General features: G+C 49.0%; 2 protein-coding genes across 4 annotated transcripts in view; both read right to left on the reverse strand.

The window, feature by feature from the left end:
• Nucleotides 1-1,688: 1,688 nt before the first annotated feature.
• Nucleotides 1,689-7,078, reverse strand: LOC133355156 (uncharacterized). 3 transcript variants are annotated; one of them, XM_061572496.1, is made up of 3 exons: nucleotides 6,953-7,078; nucleotides 5,887-5,955; nucleotides 1,689-3,529 (listed from the first exon to the last, which is right to left on the reverse strand). In XM_061572496.1, the coding sequence occupies exon 3, from the start codon at nucleotides 2,760-2,762 to the stop codon at nucleotides 1,791-1,793; it is 972 nt and encodes a 323-aa protein (XP_061428480.1). In that variant the 5' UTR covers nucleotides 2,763-3,529; nucleotides 5,887-5,955; nucleotides 6,953-7,078; the 3' UTR covers nucleotides 1,689-1,790. The 3 variants fall into 3 exon arrangements, with proteins under 3 accessions (XP_061428480.1, XP_061428490.1, XP_061428473.1); XM_061572506.1 differs by lacking the exon at nucleotides 5,887-5,955 and having other exon boundaries at nucleotides 6,953-6,999; XM_061572489.1 differs by lacking the exon at nucleotides 6,953-7,078 and having other exon boundaries at nucleotides 5,887-6,024.
• Nucleotides 7,079-14,633: 7,555 nt separating this feature from the next.
• The window catches only part of TMEM135 (transmembrane protein 135), a 65,759-nt gene continuing 60,053 nt past the window's right edge, over nucleotides 14,634-20,339 (reverse strand). Inside the window, exon 15 of the mRNA XM_061571239.1 lies at nucleotides 14,634-20,318. Coding sequence (XP_061427223.1) covers nucleotides 20,198-20,318 — 121 coding nt within the window. The 3' untranslated portion in view covers nucleotides 14,634-20,197. The remainder of the gene's footprint in view (nucleotides 20,319-20,339) is intronic.

Raw genomic sequence — 20,339 nt, forward strand, 5'->3', positions numbered from 1 at the left:
CGGAGTAGCGCAGTTGGTAGCGCCCTCGCTTCCCATGCCAAAGGTCGCGGGATCGATCCCCGCATCCTCCACAGGCGAATATATTTTTAAATCCTTTATATTAAGTTCACGTGCTTGCTTGCTTGCTTAGGACCGTGCGAATCTTTCACTCGTTTTTAACCCACTTCCCGTGATCCAATCGAGCTGACATTTTCCACACGGACTCGTTGTGTGTGACAATTAATTTTCGTGAAATTTTTTTTCCAAAATTTTACACTGTTTAGGGAAAACAAATTAAATATTTAATTACCAATTGCTTAATACTGGCAGACAATCATCTGACCCATAGATTGCAGCCATCTCAAGCCAGAGGACGAGAGAACTCTAGCCGCCACGCATATAAAGGATTTAGAGTGAAAAACTTTGTTTTTACGGGTTTACTTGTTTTAAACTCAATCTTGTATCGAACGCTCCAGTTGACGGGCGTCACGGGCAAAATTCCACGAGTTGATAGAAGTTTGTAATTACCCAAAAAATCCAAACACCGTGTTGCGTTTACCATCTCTGCGTGACGACGCTGTCACAACATCGAGGTCTGCTGGCCACGATGTCGGCTGGCTCTGACAAGAGGGCTTCAGGAGTTAAAGATTGTGTAGTTTTGCTGTTCCTCCTCCGTTGATTTACCCTGTGACCAATAGTTTGAGATGCATGGCCATAGTTGCACTACTGTGGCTTGTCTTTAATGTATCTCTCTAAGAATATCTGTAGGTCTTATGTAGCTAAATATGACTGAATTTAGTATATGGTCCATAGTCTGTCTGGCTTGCATTGCCACGATCGAAAACCACTATGGCTTGTGTCTTGAATGCATCTCTACGAATCTCTGCGGGTCTCTACGTAGCTCTACGAGTTGACCACGAGGTCCACAGTCTGCGGCTCGTCGTCGACGCTCCATCCGTGCAGGAGACGCGCGCGGCGGCCTGCTGAAGACGTTGGGCGGGAGACGAGTAGCCCCCTTCTCGCGACGGCCCCTCCCCCCGCCACGTCACGGGTCGGCAACCTGCGGCTATGGAACCGCATGCGGTGGCCCTTTAAGGACTGCTTCGTGACGTCACTCACATTGAAATATTGAGGTTTTTGCCGAATAAAAAAAAAATGGCTCCCCCCCCCCCCCCTGCATTACACGCGATTTCGTGCCACCTTAAACTCCACCAATGGCATGACCAGAGCCATCCCCAGGGTATGGCAAACCGGGGCGACTGCCCTGGGCCCCGCGCTTTGGGGGGGGCGCACCCCGCTATGGACAACCCTGACCGTCAACTCAGGGGCAATGGACGTCGTTAAATTGAATCCGCATGAGGTGGTGACGAACATCTATGTGCCCTCACGTGGGTAAATAAATGATGGATTTCATTGCGTTATTCTACATAAATGACCACACTCACTACAGTGCTTTGACTCCCATCAGCGGAAGTTGTTCCATTGTATCTGTGTCTTCAACTGCAGGCACCACACAGTAAAGAATAATGTCCAGTTATTGCCTTCTGCGGAATAATATTTAGCACTTAGGAACGCTTCTTTAATGTCACTCATGCAGCGCAGTACAACACAAGAGACAAAGCTAGTGGCTAAGCGTGCGGTCTCGCGCTGTATTCTGTATGCGCGTGTTCAAAGCCACGAGGTAGCACCTACACGATGGAGGAGTGAGCATCACCGCTTTAGACTCGGAACGACAGGTCAAGGCACAGAGAACAGCTCTTGTTAGGATTGGGCAGAAGCGCCCTGGGTCTTAAACCGGCATCGTTAGGACATCAAAAACCCGGTAACTTCACCGAGCGCCACCGCGCCTCTGGGCGAACGAGCTGCATGAGCGAGATGGCTCCGGCGAGTCCATGCAGGCAGAGAAGAGAGGGCGGACACGGCCTTGTCGGCTCGTAGCCGAACGCCAGCAGCAAGACGCCAGCCACGGAGTGGCCACACAGTGCCAACAGTCCAACCGCAACCTCCCGCGCATCGTTCGTCCCATCCGCCGCCACCTCCCTCTCGTCCGTCTCGTGGCGCAGCAGCAGAGCGAGGGACGAGGCGGCGAGGACGAGCCAGCCCGTGGCCAGACAAGTCCGGGACGTCAGTAGATTGGCACAGCCCGGAGACTCGCGCAGCGTGACGACGACGGAGGTGCAGGCCGCCGCCTGCGCCAACAGGAGGACGCCTCCGCTCGAGGTCACGGGATGCCGCCGGTGGAGCCTCCGGGAGAGGACGAAGTCGATCCCGAACAGCGCGGCCGCGAGCAGAGGCACCGCCCCCGAGGCGTCCAGCGGGGACGGGAGCCACCGGACGGGCGCGCAGCCGGGCCCGTGCGGGGCGCCCAGGAGGCAAGGGCGGCGGCGGTCCGCGAGGTCGGCGGCGCCCGTCACGAGGACGCGGTGCCACCAGAAGGCGGCGGAGAAGAGGAGGTAGATGGAGGTGCACACGCGCAGCGTCTCGGCCGCGCTCCGGTTTCCGGCCCAAGGTCTGCCGCGGCGCCGGTCCTGCGCGTCGACGCCGGCTGTGGCGGCTGTGGCGGTTGTGGCGGCGGTGGCGGCGGTGGTGGTGGGCGCGCACTGCCACCCGTGGCTGACCGGTGCCAGGGCCAGGGTGAGGCCGTTGGCCAGGATGTTGAGGAGCCTCACCGCTTGGCTCCACGCTTGGGAATTGTCCGGCTGCTCCGAGAGCGGCTGGTACAGGAACGTGGCGCTCAGCGTCACCACCTCCGCGCATCTGAGCACTGTGGCGGCTGCAGTCATGATTCGCGGCCGCTTGAATTTGAATCGGTTTGTTCTTTTTTACTTTAAACGTTTCTTACAAAGGCTGTGATAAGTATTTGCTGTTGAGGCGTTGGACTGTTGCTCAAGCCTGTTTAAGAACGCCTCCTGGACATCTGTCAAAAAAAGGAGCTTTTAAAGCGCATTGGATTCCACCAGTACAAATAATTATTTTGATTCTGAACTGAAAAATGTAAACGAGAGTCTACTCTCCCCGTCGATCGGTCTCTCGTGAGATGTGGAATGTTCGAGTGCAGCTGCTCTAATCTCATTTACACCACATTTGATCTACGCGTTTGGAGCCGGTCAATGTGCGACGCTTGCTATCACGAGCAGGACGCGAGCCGCGAATTCTACTCTTGGCGCTCATGAGCTAGACGCCAAAGTTTGAGGTCTGCCAGCCACGACGAGAGGGTTGGGGTAGCTTTGCTATTCCTTCTCCAGGCCACAGTAGGTTTACCGCGTGGGCCACCATCTGGGTTGCAAGGCCACAGTCGCAGCACTTCTGTGGCTCGTGTCTTTAATTTTACATTTGTGAAGGAGATTTTGCGCGTTGGCCTGCAGTTGATTCTCTGATGCAATGTGCTGCTGATGTCCGCCGTTGAACGAGGCCTCCCGTTGTTGAACCAGGTCTACCTTTGTTGAACCACGTCTCACTTTGTTGAACCACGTCTCCCTTTGTTGAACCAATTCACCCTTTGTTGAACCGAGACTCCTTTGTTGAACCAGGTCTTCTTAGTAACGCTCACCTAGAAAAACACACACAATGAAACAATCATAAAACACTGCATTGCAGTAAACGTAAATGAATTATTTGGTGAATATACTTTGGCAGCGGCTTCAAACGAGATGCAATTTTTTATTTATTAAAAGCCGTTTACGGATATGCTAAAAAAACATCGGAAACTTGCTGAATAACTGCACTGTAACCCTCTGAGGTTACCACCAAATTCGTGACTGACCGATGCAAATTCGTGACCGACTGATGAAAATTCGTGACCAACCGATGCTAATTCGTGACCGACCAATGCAAATTCGTGACCGACTGATGAAAATTCGTGACCGACTGATGAAAATTCGTGACCGACTGATGAAATTCGTGGCTGACTGATGAAAATTCGTGACCGACTGATGAAAATTCGTGACTGACTGGTGCAAATTCGTGACCTACTGGTGAAAACTCGTGACCTACTGGTGAAAATTCGTGACCTACTGATGAAAATTCGTGACCGACTGATGATAATTCGTGACAAGACCAATGCAAACTGTGGAGCGGGAATCTCTCTCTTTGTTACAGCTGCCTCTGTAGAAGCCGTTCTGCCAGCAAGTAGCATGCCGGCCTTGATAATTCACTGTGTAACAAAAACATATTTTTTAGTTCCTTGGTAGTAAGTGTTATTTTCTAGTAGCTTTTGCCTCAAAAGTACGGAATAAGTAATATTAAAAAATACTTGAAAACACGCTTTAATGAAATGTAGCGTATGAGTAATGGCAGAACTCCACGACACCAGGAAGTGGCCCGAGGCTTGCCACAACGTAAGGCGCTGTGGTGATTTAAAGCCAACGTGAGTTGAGCGTGGACAATTAGACCCAAGCCGAAACATAACATATAAAAAAGATTGCTTAAAAATATATATACTTTTAATGATAGAATATAGTATTGTCATCAGTATGACATACGTATACCAAGTTTGCAATCGATACCACATTGGGTAGTGGGTTCAAATTGAGTGGCAAGATTTGAGGATACAACAGAGTTGAGGATACAACAGAGTGAGTGAGTTAAATAAAAGCGTGTAATAATAAAAAAAGCGTGTAAAATGGCTATTATTCCGCACAAACTTTGTGACCAGTAGAGTTATATTTTGAAATGTACCTATTTTCAATGAGAAAACCCGTGCATTTGTGTCATTCCTTCACATAAAGTCCTGGTCACAAAATCATTGTTTGTGGGGAATAATAGCCATTTTCTATATACAGTACTTTTGAGGCATAAGCTATTAGAAAACAACACTTACTACCCAGGAACAAAAATCGTGTTCCATAATGTTACGTCTTCAACTCAAACACGTTGCACTGTTCACAAAGAGGTCGTGCACGAACATTACACACTGTCGGGGATGTTTTAAATCAACAAAAACAACAACAATTTCTGATCAGAGGCCCAGGGCATCATTAGGCCAGTAACAAACAGCACGAATATGTCACACGTTGCTTGGCAAGACGGGGGTTGTTTGTTGTGTCACTCACACAAAGACAAAGCTACCCCGTGCAGCCTTAACAGACTGTTAGGGCAAGTGCTGTTAGCGAGCACCTATGAAGGGCAGACACGTCATACGATGGGATGGGTGGCCAGCACGACGCCCGGGTGCCTTTGTCTCCCCAGTGGCGATGTTTACACACCGCACCAGGTACTCATTGAGTCAGCACACACCACACACACACACACTCGGTGGTCCCTGGCCCTCTCTACTGGGGCCGCCGGTGATCAAGAGTGGTGGAGCCACCGAACAATTTACCTGTGGTAAAGTCACGTAGGTAAAACAATTAAATAAAAATTAATAAAAATAAAATAATAAAAATCACGACGTTTCGGAGGCAACACAGGTCTCCGTCATCAGGTGGGACCGTCACAGCCAGATTTGTTGTATCAAGTGAGGCAGGGATTCCAAGACGCAAGTTCTTAAATACAAGTTGAGGGGGAGGTGAGGGAGGGGAGCTTATCCGAATGTAGTAGCCAATGAATGATAACGTATTTGAAAGGGGGGGGGGCTAAAAGAGAGCACGAGGTGTACGTGTACGTGGATATGTTTGTGCACAAGCACCTGTTGGTGCACATGCTAGAAGAGAACGAAAATACCCATGTTGTTTTTACCAGTGTTGGCTGACAATCAAATACGAAAAAGGTGAGTACTGTTAAACGCTGGGGATGTTAACACTCGGTCCCACCTGATGACGGAGACTTGTGTTGCCTCCGAAACGTCGTGATTTTTATTATTTAATTTTTATTAATTTTTATTTAATTTTTTTTTACCTACGTGACTTTACCGAAAAAACTAAGAGTATGAATCCTTGCAGTCACGAAAGCTTCAAATCTAGAATTTACCTGTGGCCACGTGCGCTCCTGGTGGAGCACCGAAGCCTACCGCTGCCTCGTCTCCCCGTGGCACAACACCTGCAGCAGAAGCAGCAGAGACAGCGGGTGGGAAACACCACGTTCCTATGGCGGGGCGATGGATATACCACTGCTCTCGACGGAGACGTCACGATTTCAGCCGGCAATGAGTAATGTTTAAAAAAGCTTTTTTTTTAAACACGCTTTAATGAAATGTACCGTGCTAGTAATGGCAGAACTCCACGACTCCAGGAAGTGGCCCCGAAGCTTTGCCATAGCGTCATAGGGCCGTGGTGATTGACAGCCAACGTCAGTTGAGCGTGGACAATTAGACCCAAGCCGAAACATAACATCTAAAAAATAATGTAAAAAAAATATATACTTTTAATTTTCAATGATAGAATATAGTCTTGTCATCAGTTTGACATAAGTATACAACGTTTGCAGTCGATACCACATTGGGAAGTGGGTTAAAACTGAGTCGCAAGATTTGAGGATACAGCGTCTCTGTTGACCGGCACGACCACAGCCCAAGGCAGACCGCGGTCACCCTCTCGGCTTCCCAGCCGCAGGTTCACGTGGCCAGAGAAGAACGGATAACGATGAACCCCTACACGGGGACCACAGCCGAAGGGCACAAAGACAAAGCTGCCAGGGTAGCCCGTCAACAGACTTGGGGTAAGTGCTGTGAGCACGCGCCTATGAGAAAGTCCCGGCACGACACACCACGCCCGGCCGCCTTTGTCTCCCCAGTGGCGATGTTGACTTACGCGTCCCACCAGGTACAGTACTCGCTTTAGGGCTGAGTCGACCCCAGGGGGAAGCCCCAAGTACGGGTTCAGATAACCTTGGCACGGACGGCCGCGAACGGGAGTCGAACTCGGGTCGCCGGGTTCGTCGCGGCTCGTGTGTTGAACTTCTTTCGCACCGTACGTATCCAACCGCGCTTATCGTGGAGCGCGGGGGGGGGTGACAACAAGCTGAACACGAACGGCATCTCAGCGCCAACCTAACCGCTGCGCCACCGCTCCCCGAGATCACGCGCGCGCTCCCTTACCTCGCTCACGCTGCAGCCGCAAAGCGCACAATGACGGTGCGTGATGGGTGGTGGTGATGATGGTGGTGGTGATGGTGGTGGTGACGGTGGTGGTGATGATGGTGGTGGTGATGCCCTCTGTGGGTGTAGGTGGGGGAGGAGGTGGAGGAGGAGGGGGATGTGGAACAGCGCCGCAACGCGTCGGGCGCCTCCACCCGGGGCGATCCCTGGAGACGACACGAGGCCGGCCTGCTGGGGGCCACTTACACAGCTGTGCGGGGGGTGGGGGGGGGGGTGTGGGGGGGGTGTGGGGTGTGTGGGGGAGGGGGGTGTGGGGGGGGGGGGGTGTGGGGTGTGGGGGGATGGGGTGTGTGGGGGGATGGGGTGTGTGGGGGGGGTGTAGGGTGTGTGGGGTGTGTGGGGTGTGGGGGGATGGGGTGTGTGTGGTGTGTGTGTGGGGGGGGGGGTTGTGGGGTGTGTGGGGGGTGTGGGGTGTGGGGTGTGTGGGGTGTGTGGGTGGGTGTGTGGGTGTGTGGGGTGTGTGGGTGTGGGGGGGTGTGGGTGGTGTGTGTGGGGGGTGTGGGTGTGTGGGGGGGTGTGGGGTGGGTGGGGTGTGTGGGTGTGGGGGTGTGGGGTTGGTGGGTGTGGTGGGGGGGTGTGGGGGGTGTGTGGGTGTGGGGTGTGGGGGTGTGGTTGGGGTGTGGGTGGGGTGGGGGTGGTGTGTGGTTGTGGGGTGTTGTGGTGTGGGGTGGTGTGGGTGTGTGTGGGGGGGTGTGGGGGGGTGTGAGTGGGGGTGTGGGGTGTGTGGGATGACATCACCGCCACTTAGGGGCTAATGTCACTTTTTGTTGTTGTGTAAGGGGGGGGGGTGCCACTGTTATACCACACGCCTTACCAACTCGCACACCTGTCAACCCCTTATCAGCGCCCTACCTTATTACAGACTAATTCCGACCTTAGTGGTCACCCCGTGCCCCTGATAAACCTCAACGTTCATGCTACAAAGTCCCATCACAAGGGAGAAACGCAAACACATTAACATCAAAACGTTGCCAGCATTGAAACGGCTGTAACGCCGTATATGGACCTTGGAAACTCAATTTCCCTGTACAAGAATCTGGGGTAAACCGTATGGGTTGACAGCTACTGACAAATATTACTGGTAGGAACATCCTGGTTACACCAGCCCACATAGGATTATTGTGTCCGTCCGTCGTGAAGGGAGGGGCTGGGAGGGGCTGGTGGGGAGGGGAGGGTGGGCAGGGGTTGGGTGGGGAGGGGGCTGGGTGGGGAGGGGAGGGGCTGGGTGGGGAGGGTGGGGCTGGGTGGGGGGTGGGAGGGGTGGGGCTGGGTGGGGAGGTGCTGGTCAACCCATGGTGCCCTTATAAAACTCAACGTTTAACCTACTCACGCCGGCTTGTGCCCGCCCTCACAGTCGGGCATATTTGCGGAATACACCACGCCGCCGTTGACCCTGGCCATTGACCGAGCAACCCAACGTTCCTACCAGCTCCTTCCGCAGGAATGTGTTCATTGGGGGCAGCAGTTCTAGATGGTTGTGCACCACACAATCCGTGTTGCCGTTTATATCGCGATAAAGTTCCAGCACAGCGTTGAGTCAGTAACCCTGGCGGTCCGCTTAGCCAGACCTCGATTCGGGATCATTCAGTTCCTGCCATCAAGATGCTCCGTGTGACAGCTTCACGCAAGCGGCAGCTGTTGTTGCTGTTGGTAGTGGTGGTGGTGTTGGTGGGTTTTGTGATGTTAGTGGTGGTGATTGATGGTTGTGGTGATGATGATGATGGTGGTAGCGATACGTACTGTTGGTGCTGATGGTGATGGCGGTAATGGTGGGGTTGGTGATGATGATGGTGGTAGTGGTGGGTTTTGTGATGTTAGTGGTGGTGATTGATGGTTGTGGTGATGATGATGATGGTGGTAGTGGTGGTAATGGTCGTGGTAGTGGGGATTTTAGTCGTGGCGATGGTGCTGATGATGCGAATGGTGACGGTGATGATGGTCGTGATGATGATGTTGGTGATAATTGCGATATTGGTGGTGGTGGCATTGGTGATGCTAGTGATGTCGATGGTGACAATGATGGTGTCGGTGGTGGGGGATGGCGGTGACTCTGAGCTGTGCTGTCAGGACCGGAGCTGTCTCGAGAAGCGAGTAAGGCGGTCACAGCTCCCGTCTCCCGTTCCCACCTTGTAGGCCAACTCAGCCTTAAGTGAATCAGTCAACTTGTCGGCGTGTGTCAACATCAGCACTGGCGGCAACAAAGGCGACGGGTTGTCAAGTGGCACACCCACCTCACCCACTCTGGGACTTTGCACTGCTCGTAATTATTGGTGGCATCTCAGAATACCGAGGTCGCAACTGAGCCGACTGCAGAGGTCGCAATCGGGTACCCGATACCCGTACCCTACCCGATACCCGGCTACCCGTACCCGGTCGGGTACGGGTACCCGTTTGCGACCCTGGTGCGGCTGGGTACGGGTACGGGTAGGCCGTGAGTCACTGGTGAGTAGCCGTTTGTCACTCATTTCGGGTAGGGTACGGGTAGGGAACGAGTACCCGTTTGCGACTCTGGTGCGGCCGGGTACGGGTACGGGTAAGGAATCAAAACCCGTTTGCGACCTCTGGCTAGCGAGTTGTTACAACACACTGGTGTCGTGTGTTCTATCGAGACGCACTCTTGAGGATGGAGGCAACACGTTTTATTCACTAAGGGGCCGTCCATAAATGACGTCACGCACCTGGGGGGGGGGGTCAGACAGTTGTGAAATGTGACGTCACATCTAAATGCGCAACTTTAAATATAGACAACACGTTCTACTTAATTAAATATACTTTTTTATACATGTTTCCTTCTACAACATCAGAGTTCAGCGTCACATTAAATACTCACTACAATGACAATAGTTTAAAGCGATTTGAAGCATTTTTATTTTCAAAATGGAAATATGGTTTGGGGGGGAGCAGCAGAGCTTTGTGATGTCATATTTGAGGGGGGGGGGTCTGACTTTTTGTGACGCCGTGTGACGAGAGGGGGGGGGGGCAAAACTCGTCCAAAATCGCGTGACGTCATTTATGGACGGTCCCAAAGTCGACACTCAACGGGGCAGTTAACGGGCAGCAACGAGGCTGTGAGTTGGGGCAATGTAGGGAGGAGGAGAGTCGATATCAGAGGTCGCAACCGGGTACCCGATACCCGTACCCTACCCGATACCCGGCTACCCTGCTGCGGCCGGGTACGGGTAGGCCGTGAGTCACTGGTAAGTAACTGTTTGTCACTCATTTCCCAACGTCTTGTCTCTTCTCACAATTCAAGTTCCTAGAATCAACCCACCCGCGCCTGCAACATGGCTTCATCCCAGAGGTCGCAATCAGGTACCCGATACCCGTACCCTACCCGTACCCGGCCGGCCGGGTACGGGTAGGGTACGGCCGGGTACGGGTACCCGTTTGCGACCCTGGTGCGGCCGGGTACGGGTAAGGAATCAAAGCCCGTTTGCGACCTCTGGTCGATATACAAAGGGGTGAGATTGCAGCTGGAATGCAGTTAAACCTGGAAAGGACAGGGAGTGGTTGGGTTGTGAGAGCTCCATCGGAAGTTAAAAGATAAATAGGTTTAGGAGTGTAAACAACAGGTTCCCGATTGTTACAATTGTGAAGGAATATATTTTTATTATTAAATTGTGTTACCCATTCTGGGTACAAAATATAGACGATTGTCAGCATCTTCTCTTACCGTTCATATTTCGCAACATGCAGGCGACGTTACACGCGTATACGTCACTGCCAATGCAGTAGCAGCATCATAGAATAATTATCTCTTGAGAAAGCGTTACATTCAAGCGCTCAATAAATGCCGATGTTTCACTTTTCACGTGCTACGAAGAAGGACTCATTGCCTTCTTCATAGCGACTTGCAAAAACACAACGGAGGAATATGCGAAGTCGCGGGGGGCAACATGGGAAACAGCTCGCGGGAGCGACGTGAAACAATGAATGAATTTCGATTTAAAGCTTTCGTGACTGCAGGGATTCATCTTCTTGGTTCTTTCGGTAAAGTCACGTGGAAGGGAAATAATAAAATAATAAAATAAAACATAATAAAATTATTCTCACGACGTTTCGGCCACAACGCAAGCAGCTGTTCTCAGGTGAAGAACAGGTCTGTCGGAAAGACAGCGTCTTCCCGACAGACCTGTTATTTTATTATGTTTTATTTTTATTATTTTATTATTTCCCTTCTACGTGACTTTACCGATAGAACCAAGAAGAACAATGGATGAAGGCAGACCAAAAAAACCCGAAGAATCGACTGCAATCTGGGCATGGCCACTGGAACCTCCTCGTTCAGCCGAGCTCCACGGTGAAGTCTGACAGCATTACAGCAACAAATGGCCCTGTTTGTCTTGGGTCACCATGAACGTAAAATTTGAGCAAATGTGACCGATACGTTGATCGTGATTGGTGAACCCAAGACAAGAGGTCCACAATGCACTTCTTCAGGGAGTGCTGATGGGTTTGTTGTTGTTGTTGCACAATGCACGGAAATCTGAGTGCTTTTCACACCGAGTTTGTATTGATTGAAATGCATGGTTATCCCTGCCTGCGCTCTTATTCTGTTACAATTATGACGGGTTTTTCTCCTTATTTACAGATTTCATTGAGGACATAATGGACAGCCCACAGCACCACCACTCCGTGGTTCTTGACCCAATCACCACAATCGATGACTTCTCCACCTTCACGTAGATCGAGGCAATTCTCTATATTTTCCCTTGACAAAAAAACAATAAACAAGAGCCACAGTTATGTTAATTGGTGTATTTGCATTGCTTACATAAGCAGCTCTATTGCATACTAAAGGTGTGTGTTCAGCGCACGTTCTGTACGTGTCGGATGAATGTTAATAATGAATGTTAATAATTCAGTAATGCAGCGCCGTGCTGTACACTTGTAAAACGTCTCGTGAACTCTTGACTCAAGGGGAGGACGGGAGCGAGAGAGTGTGGGGTTGAGCACGTAGCGGCATTGTTACGCGCAACATGTATACTTACCTGCGTAGCAGCATTGTATGGGTCACGTACACTCACCTCTAGTGGCGGCGCCTTTAGTGTAAAGGGGGCGCAGAACAGCCAAGAGGGCTTTTGAGTGACCGGTGTATGACCCACGACTACAATAACACTGGTCAATAAAAACAAATTCTGGCCTGGACTTTTGCAGCTGTTTTAGACTAATTTCAGGGTGCTGATTCCAAATCTGATCTCAGATTTGCTCTATCACATCTCATTTTATGCTATCGGCATACCCCATTTTCATTGATTTTACCCGAAATTAACTCTGTCACTTATGATTGCAAGTTGTTGCGAGTCAGTGACTGCTTTAGTGATAAAATATGGTGCTGTATTTTTAGGATCGTGTGTTTATAATATCATTTTATGTAGATATCCACATTTATTTAATATTTTTCTTCTGCAGTTTTTTATTGAAAATGCAATATTTGATATCTCAAAAACCTGATGTGATAGAAAAAAACTGATGCCAGATTTGGAATCAGCACCCCAAAATTACACTAAAACCGTTGGAATACCTTATGCCAGAAAAAATGTGTTGACCAGTGGTAATCGTTGACCAGGGGTGAGGGGGTCAGAGCCCACTGAGGGAGGGGACTGGGGGGGGGGACAAAGGTCAGACCCAGACCCTCTCGAGAGAAGGCGGTTGGGAGAGAGGAGTATAAAAAGGGCAGCAGCTGTCCCAGCGTGGGTCATTCCGCACTCACCTCAAGACCCGAAGACGTCGAGATATGATACATCTTTATATGATACATCTATGGTAGCGCCCTGGGACTTGCGACCCCCGGCCATTGTCAGGGCCAGGTCCGAACGGCCCAGTGGCGGCACCCATTACCCTGGCAAGGTCGGGTGAGCATAGCCTCCCCTAGGCCCCTTAGCGGAGAAATTCCCGATAGCAGAGTATAGTGTGAGGGCACACTAAGTGTGAGGACGTATCCTCTAGGCTATCGGGTGGGAGAGGCCGTTATCTCTCCGTGTTAGGGACGTTCTTAGTCATACTGTTAGTTCTTTCGGTAAAGTCACGTAGGTAAAAAATGAAATAAAAATTAATAAAAAAAAATAAAACAATAAAATCACGACGTTTTGGAGGCAACACAAGTCTCCGTCATCAGGTGGGACTGTCACAGAGCGAATAAACGGTGTTGCCTACAAAGGGACGTCTCTGCTTACTTTGTCAACACTACAAGGATAAGCGAGGGAGACTAGGGTTCTTCCTGGGCCATGCGGCACGATTGCTAATCTCCCGACGGCCATGGTTACGCAAAACGGAGGCACCACATTGAGTCAACGTCATACTGTCAAACAGCAATCAACGCATGCGGTGCACTACACAGCCTCGCTCACGCAAAGCGCGTTGTCAACACGACCGTAGGCTTTGTAACGCGCGCGGATCTCGCACGGGGGAAAGGCACAGGTTTTTAATTGGATTTTCTGTTTGCACTCAGTCACATATTCACTTTAAGATGTTTTTTGTTCATGTTTTTGTTTTTTGTTTGTTGCGGTTGCACCCGATTCAAGAGCTGAATGGCTCACAGGGCTATACCTAATACATGAACTTGAACTTGAGTATTCGTGGCAATGTCGACGAACATTCGGGCGACTTTTCACGACCCTCCGTCCTTTTCAGTGCACCTCCACCAACGTGGAAGCAAGGCGAGCAGTAATGTTACGCCGTGGGTTGGGAGGCATTAACATCGAGTGAGCGGTCTGAAAAACAGCACGCTTGGTACGTAAGTGGCTCGCCGTCCTTTGAAAGCAGGGGTGGGTAACCTCTTTTCTGCCAAGGGCCATTTGGATATTTATAACATAATTCGCGGGCCATACAAAATGATCAACTTAAAAATTTGCCCGTTTTATTTGGTCAAACATTTTATTAACTCACCCCCAATGTGATGGCTGGAACTGCTTCTCTTTGGCGAGGCGTGTGATGTTAGCTGGTATTGATGATGTTACTACTCGCAACTGTTTTTCCAGGTTTGCTCCTAGATTTAGTGAATTTTGAGTCCTGCCTGCGGTTGCCTTGGCAGGGCCAGACTCAAATAATTTCGCGGGCCTTATACGACCCGCGGGCCGGACGTTCCCCACCCCTGTTCTAAAATATAGTTGTCAACCCATCACGGTTTACCCCGTATTCTCGTACAGGGAAATTGAGTTTTCAGATCCATACGGCGTATAGCCGTTTAAATACGGGCAAAAAAACATGCTTTCGTCTATTTGTTTGTGTTTCTCCCTTGTGATGGGACTTTGTAGGATCAACGTTGAGATGTATAAGGGGCACGGGGTGACCAATGATGTCTGAATTGGTCTGTAATAAGCCACGCACTGATTAGGGGTTGGCAGGTGTGCTAAAGGTCAAACAGTTGAGCACGTTATTTTAATTCGGCAAATCTGGGCTGTAGCATCGATGTGGCAGCACGGGGAATCGCAACCGTGCCTCTTGATGTCCTCCGTGTCATGTTGGCCTATCACTATCCTAGTCTGCCACTGTTGTATTTAAGAACTTTTAGTCCATCTAATAATGTCTATGACAGCCAGCCAGCAAAACTTAAAATAATAATATCGCATGATGTGAAGAGAGGTAGACACACAGACAAGCACAATGCATGACACCCTAATTCTGAGTTTTACAAAAGCAATTAGGTAGATTTATTTAATTTAAGAATTTATCAACAAATGACAAAGTCCTGACATCACAATTGGCCCACGATGACAAGGCCACGAGTTTAAATCCCAGACAGGGTCGTCTCAGCTCATCATCTTCCTCGGTGGATAAAATAGGCTTGGAATGAGCCTCACTCTCTTTTAAGCCACCAGTAGCTGTTGCATTAACAGAATATGGTCCCTGCCACTGTCACATGGAATTCCCACCGCTCCCTCAAGACCACTTGCGGAGATGAGCATTTGCCCAATGCTTAAACGAGCATGGGGACATATGATAGGATGCATCGAGGAGACTTTCCAACACTCGAGCAATGAGGATAACAGAAGAATAAGATTTGTTGCGATCTCCAAACGAACTGCAAAGCTGTTGTACTGCCTTCTGGTCATCCTCAGCAATTAGTGATTTCGAGTTCAATATTAAGGTTAACGATTAAGAATACATATGTTTTTTAATGGCACCCAAACAAACTAATAATACACCTTACCATGGCTTGAACCAAATCAACGAAACTTGTCTGAAAACCCTGGCTATGCCATCGAGTTAACATTTGCATGACGTTTGATGTAATCATTCGGCAGTCTCTTCTCTCTGTAATCAGAGATGCACGGGGGGGGCGGGGGCAACAGGACAAACAAAAGCGAAGGTTGCCCTCCACCACAGCAAAAAAAAAATGTTGTATGGCCATTAAACATCAGACCATTGTGAGATTGTTCATCAATGTATCGTCGTGAATAAACCAACAATTATTGATTTACATACATAGATATCAGAGTATACGATGCATATCGACTTTATAGGCTAATCGACTTTAGATTTTAAGCTTTCGTGACTGCAAGGATTCATATTCTTAGGTTTTTTCGGTAAAGTCACGTAGGTAAAAAATAAAAATTTATAAAAGTAAAATATTAATTTAAATGTTTTACCTACGTGACTTTACCGAAAAAACCTAAGAATACTAATCAACTTTGTTTCGCAAAATGTCCATTCTCCCTTTTGAGACGTTCACACTTGGGTGTTGTCGCGGTGTGTCACCCTGGAGCACCCCAGTGCCTATGGCTAGCATCCATCCCAGCCAGAGAGAATCCACTTCTCTCGCGTGCCAGCAAATAAAACAGTAACAAATCACTGGGTTTCTAATTAGAATAACCCTAATTACATTATTTTATTTAACAATCAAAAACCCCAATAGATCATCATTCCCTGCACCTAAACCCGCGTAATCGAAAAAATATTACCATGTACGCCATTTGTCCGTTTCTTGGGTGGAGTAAATATATATATATTATCAGGTACAGTTTTCTATACCGTCTTATCAATATGCAAAAAATAAATGGTGCTTTTTTGAGCAAATAAGCCACATGGAAACCCACTGACGGACATGCAATAGAAGGGTTAATGTGATATACGTTTCAAAAGCCACAACGCATCAAGGGAAGACCACATCACTCTGCGAACAGATTCGTGAGCATATTATACACAATACTGTTTTAGGGAATTTACAGGGCTAAAAAAACAATGATTTTAACGTACTGTCGATTTCCATTTGAGAGTCTGACTAGTGGAGCAACGGCCATAAAGCACCACTGGGGTTAATATTCAGCACAGCTGCCCACATTTACAAGGCACCTTCTCATGACAAGGACTTTATATAATCGGGGAAGGCTCACAGATTCGGATATAATCCGAGTCAGGGGTCATTGTTTTCATTGGAGGTTCCTAGCCTATCATAGCAGTTCCACATTCCTCTGACGGGCACCAGTCGCTCCAAACGGATAACCATACCTCGAACTCCTAAAAAATTGGTACTCGTTTATTGATGCTGTAAAAATGATGGGAACCCGTCACCCCCTCCCCCAATCAATATAGCAACGCGCATCCAACCAAATCAGTCGAATTCTCTCACCCAGGGGGCTCGGCAACCTGCGGCACCTGAGCCGCATGCGGCTCTTTGGCTCCCCCCTCCCTTGTGGGCAGCAGCCGATTTTCTAAAGAAGAAAAATTCTCATAGATCCTAAACGTAATTTGACGCTAAAATAATAATCAATATGACGGGGAATGGGTCACTATGGAATGTCTTGGTGACGGACGACAATGTACCGTTAAACTGGTATTGTTAAAGAATAACTGGGAGGGTGGGGGGCTAAATAGACGCAGTTTATTCCATTATTTAGTGTTTGCGTGTGCGTACAAGTAGCTCCGCGTGTTATGCGGCTCTCCAATTATTTTGATCAACGACAAAAAAAAAACTCCTGCTCTTGCCACACATTTGTCCGTGTTGCTGTACTGCTTTGGGTTTTACCGCATTCTCCCGAATTCTAAAAACGCTCTGGGAAACGATGCGCCCCAAACTTTTGTGCGATAATTTTTTGTTAATGTAAAAGTGCCTTTTATAATCTGGATGATACAGTAAATTGCCATGCAGAGTCGTCTCCCAGATGAGGATGACGATTGCACGGATTTACAATTAAAAGGGGTGGAAATGTCTTCTGGAAGAGGATTCCGTACGATCGGTGGGGGTAGTGTTATCAGCACTCTGGGAGGTCGTGTTACAATGGAGAACCGCCTTCTGGAAGATGATCCTGAACAACTGGTTTAATGCACGTCTCCCAGAAGACACAGGTATTCACGTACAATATCATCAACATTCGGCTTAGTTTACTCGGGAAAAGTCACACCGAGTCAAGATAGTTTTCAAGAGGGCCCTGGGGAGACGATTGCCGTTTCACAATCCAGAATCTTCTCAAATCTGGGGCATTTGGACCGTGATGCTGGCACACGATGGCATAACGTCTTGTAATGCAAAGGTGGGTCTTGTAATTCGGTGACTAAGTCGATGCAAACACACCACGCTTCGTTTCGGAGCCTTTTTTTCACAGATGTGCACGCCATGCCCTCTGGTGGACCGCGAGATGTCTTGCAGATCACTAATATGAAGTCGTGCCAGAACGACACAACCTCGACATGAATTCATGGCATCAGCACGGCGCTTTAAGCTTTTTGTACCGTCTCGTCTGTACTGAAATTTGGATGTTTGTTGCCGTATTTTTTTCTCGTTTTGTAAAATATCGCTGTCTCTCCAATACCGTGCCCTATATCCCTGTGCCGTGCTGGTCCATGCATGAACGTTACACATTAGCCAACGATTGTCATGTCATCATCATAGCAGATGAACGAGGCTGCATAGTGACGGAACAGAAGCCAAAAAAAGCCACATCTGAGAGGATGACCACCGTGGACGCATTCCCGTTGATGATGACAAAGAATCGACAAAAATCAATTTTGGGGGCAAAGCAATTTTAAACCGCGTGTATCGTTTGGACAAAGAATCGATTTTCATCAGTGGATTGTTCTGGCTCTTAATATTTAGCACGATCGCAGAATTGGTTGATAAATTGCGTTAGAAGTTTCAAGAACCTTACGACCTCAATCTTACCCGTTTTTATTTCATTAGTCTGGCTACAAGTGCTGCCTTGTTTTTTGTTTTAAATGACAATTCACAGCTGATCACTCCCACACTGAGACTCGCAAACCTAACACGTAGGTTTTCGCGGCCGCTATTACGATTCATAATTGTTTATTGGGTTTTAAAGCAAGTAAAATATGCCTATAAACATTCGGGCAGTTCACCAGCATTGATTCAAGCAATCCTGACTGCTGACAAGGGACACTGAATGTTGAAACCTTGTATTGAATCAATGCTGCCGAAATGACGACCTCCCAGGTCATTTGGACTGATGAGTTGTAATACTTAAATTTTTTTGTGTGGAAAGACAGATATGTGAAGGTGACAGATTGCCTGCTTTTCCATTTTGTCACTCAAATTTGATCAGATGATTCATTACATAGCCTAACCCAATATAGTATGAATCGGTGAGACTCGTGTGTTTTTTGACATCGCAGTAACAGGCACTGTTACATCTGTCATCGATCACTGCTCCACATCCGCCCACACCACCGCCAACAATTAACTGCTGGACACCGTTGACCCCACGGCTGCAATAGCAACATTGGTCGACGGAACGTGCCTGCAACCCACAGAGGTCCATCGCAGAGATAGACGTCTGTCTACAGAGTAAGAGGTTGCACTTATACAAGTGGCCTTTGGGCGCGCTCCCGCACGACTGCGACCCAAACACTGTGCGTTCAAGCGCGCATTGGTCAAGAGCTGCCAGTACAGCGTCACTGTACCGGTCGCGCGTGCCAAGCAAAACGAACGGAGCCTCGGGCGTGATCTGCGTTTGGCGCGTTCACGCCAAGTCTAAGCACATCGCTCGATTCTCGAATCCCACAAGCAACCGTCGCAATAGCTCAGCGCCGCCTCCCCCAGGCAACAGCAGGGGGAGTGCACGCTCCACCAAGAATTGTTTTCCATGGCTATCACACCGGCAGTCATCCCACGGGGATGCCGAATTGAGTGCAAACACCCAACATGTCAGTTGAGAATCATTGAATCCAATATGCATCAGAAGCCGATTTAATTGCGAACGGCTGGCTCCCGGATTAGAAATCAGTATCTCTGCGTCACTGGACCAATGCCGACGTTCGGGACGCCCTCCGAGGCACCCGGCAGCAATGTTCAGATCCCACCGATCTCAACCATTAGGTTGTCTTCAGAGGTACACGTTCAACACGTCCTGCCGCTGGTGTCCGTCAAAAAACCATTCTGACAAATTAAAACGGTGGCAGATTCCATTCTGCGTCGATGTAACCAAGACCTGTTCTTTGGTTAACATAATAAGAATAATAATTACCCGTCGCATACGCGGGCATACGCAATTGTGCGGTGCATTAGGCCGGACGCAAGCAGAACTGGAAAAAAAAATCACCCAAGTAAAGCTGCCAGTGGTCAACCGAACTTGGATGGCATGGCCTGCTCGTGGAAGTTTCAGCCTTGCAAAAGCAGCATTGCCATACCATTGCCATGTCACGCTCGGGAGTTTGTGTTGAAATGTACACTGGCGGTGTTAATCTTGGCACCTTGCCACCAGTGCACACTGGGATGCTGTGCTCGGCATATTTGATAAAGTGTCAAGTCTCCAAGTGCTGCAAGTTACTCTTCTAACATATTTTGCATTTTTCTGCCCATCATTGGCTTTAATCATATTGGACCTATTATAATATTGGCATAAGTTGCAATCGTAAATATGATGAATCTCAACAGGCTCTCGCATACTTAGAACACGGATTACATTTCAATGTTTTCGTAAGACCGTGTTAGTACCATCACACCAATCAAAGGCAATTTAAAACTTAAATTTGACTAACACAATTTGGCTTTGCATTGGGCTAAAACAAACGGTGACAACAAATTTTTGGAATCATTTCAAAATCTCAATTAGGTAACGTGTTAACAATCGACCCGTGTTCGTGCATTCGAACAGGGCTCGCGTACAAATCATCTCGCGCGTTGCGTGGCGGCATTCAGGTTTAGTCGTTACGAACGCCCCATCGGCAAAGGCGTGTGCCGTCGAACGCATCCCATCGGCGCGGGCGGCGCGCGTGCCACGGTCCGTCCGCTCAGCGGCTAGAGCCGGCCGTGTGCGTGAAACGGGGATCCAACTTGAGGTCAAAGTCCTTGAAGTCCCGCGAGGCCTGGGTCCCTAACGCGTCCAGAGCCTTCCGGTTCATCAGCGCGAATCTGCGGTGGCATCATCGATCA

This window comes from Lethenteron reissneri, chromosome 6 (assembly GCF_015708825.2).
Source record: "Lethenteron reissneri isolate LAM-NWPU_2019-01 chromosome 6, ASM1570882v1, whole genome shotgun sequence".
NCBI lineage: Eukaryota > Metazoa > Chordata > Hyperoartia > Petromyzontiformes > Petromyzontidae > Lethenteron > Lethenteron reissneri.

Bases quoted from the DNA above. Each gene is read 5' to 3' on its own strand.
- LOC133355156 (XM_061572496.1), bottom strand. From the start codon at position 2,762: ATGACTGCAGCCGCCACAGTGCTCAGATGCGCGGAGGTGGTGACGCTG.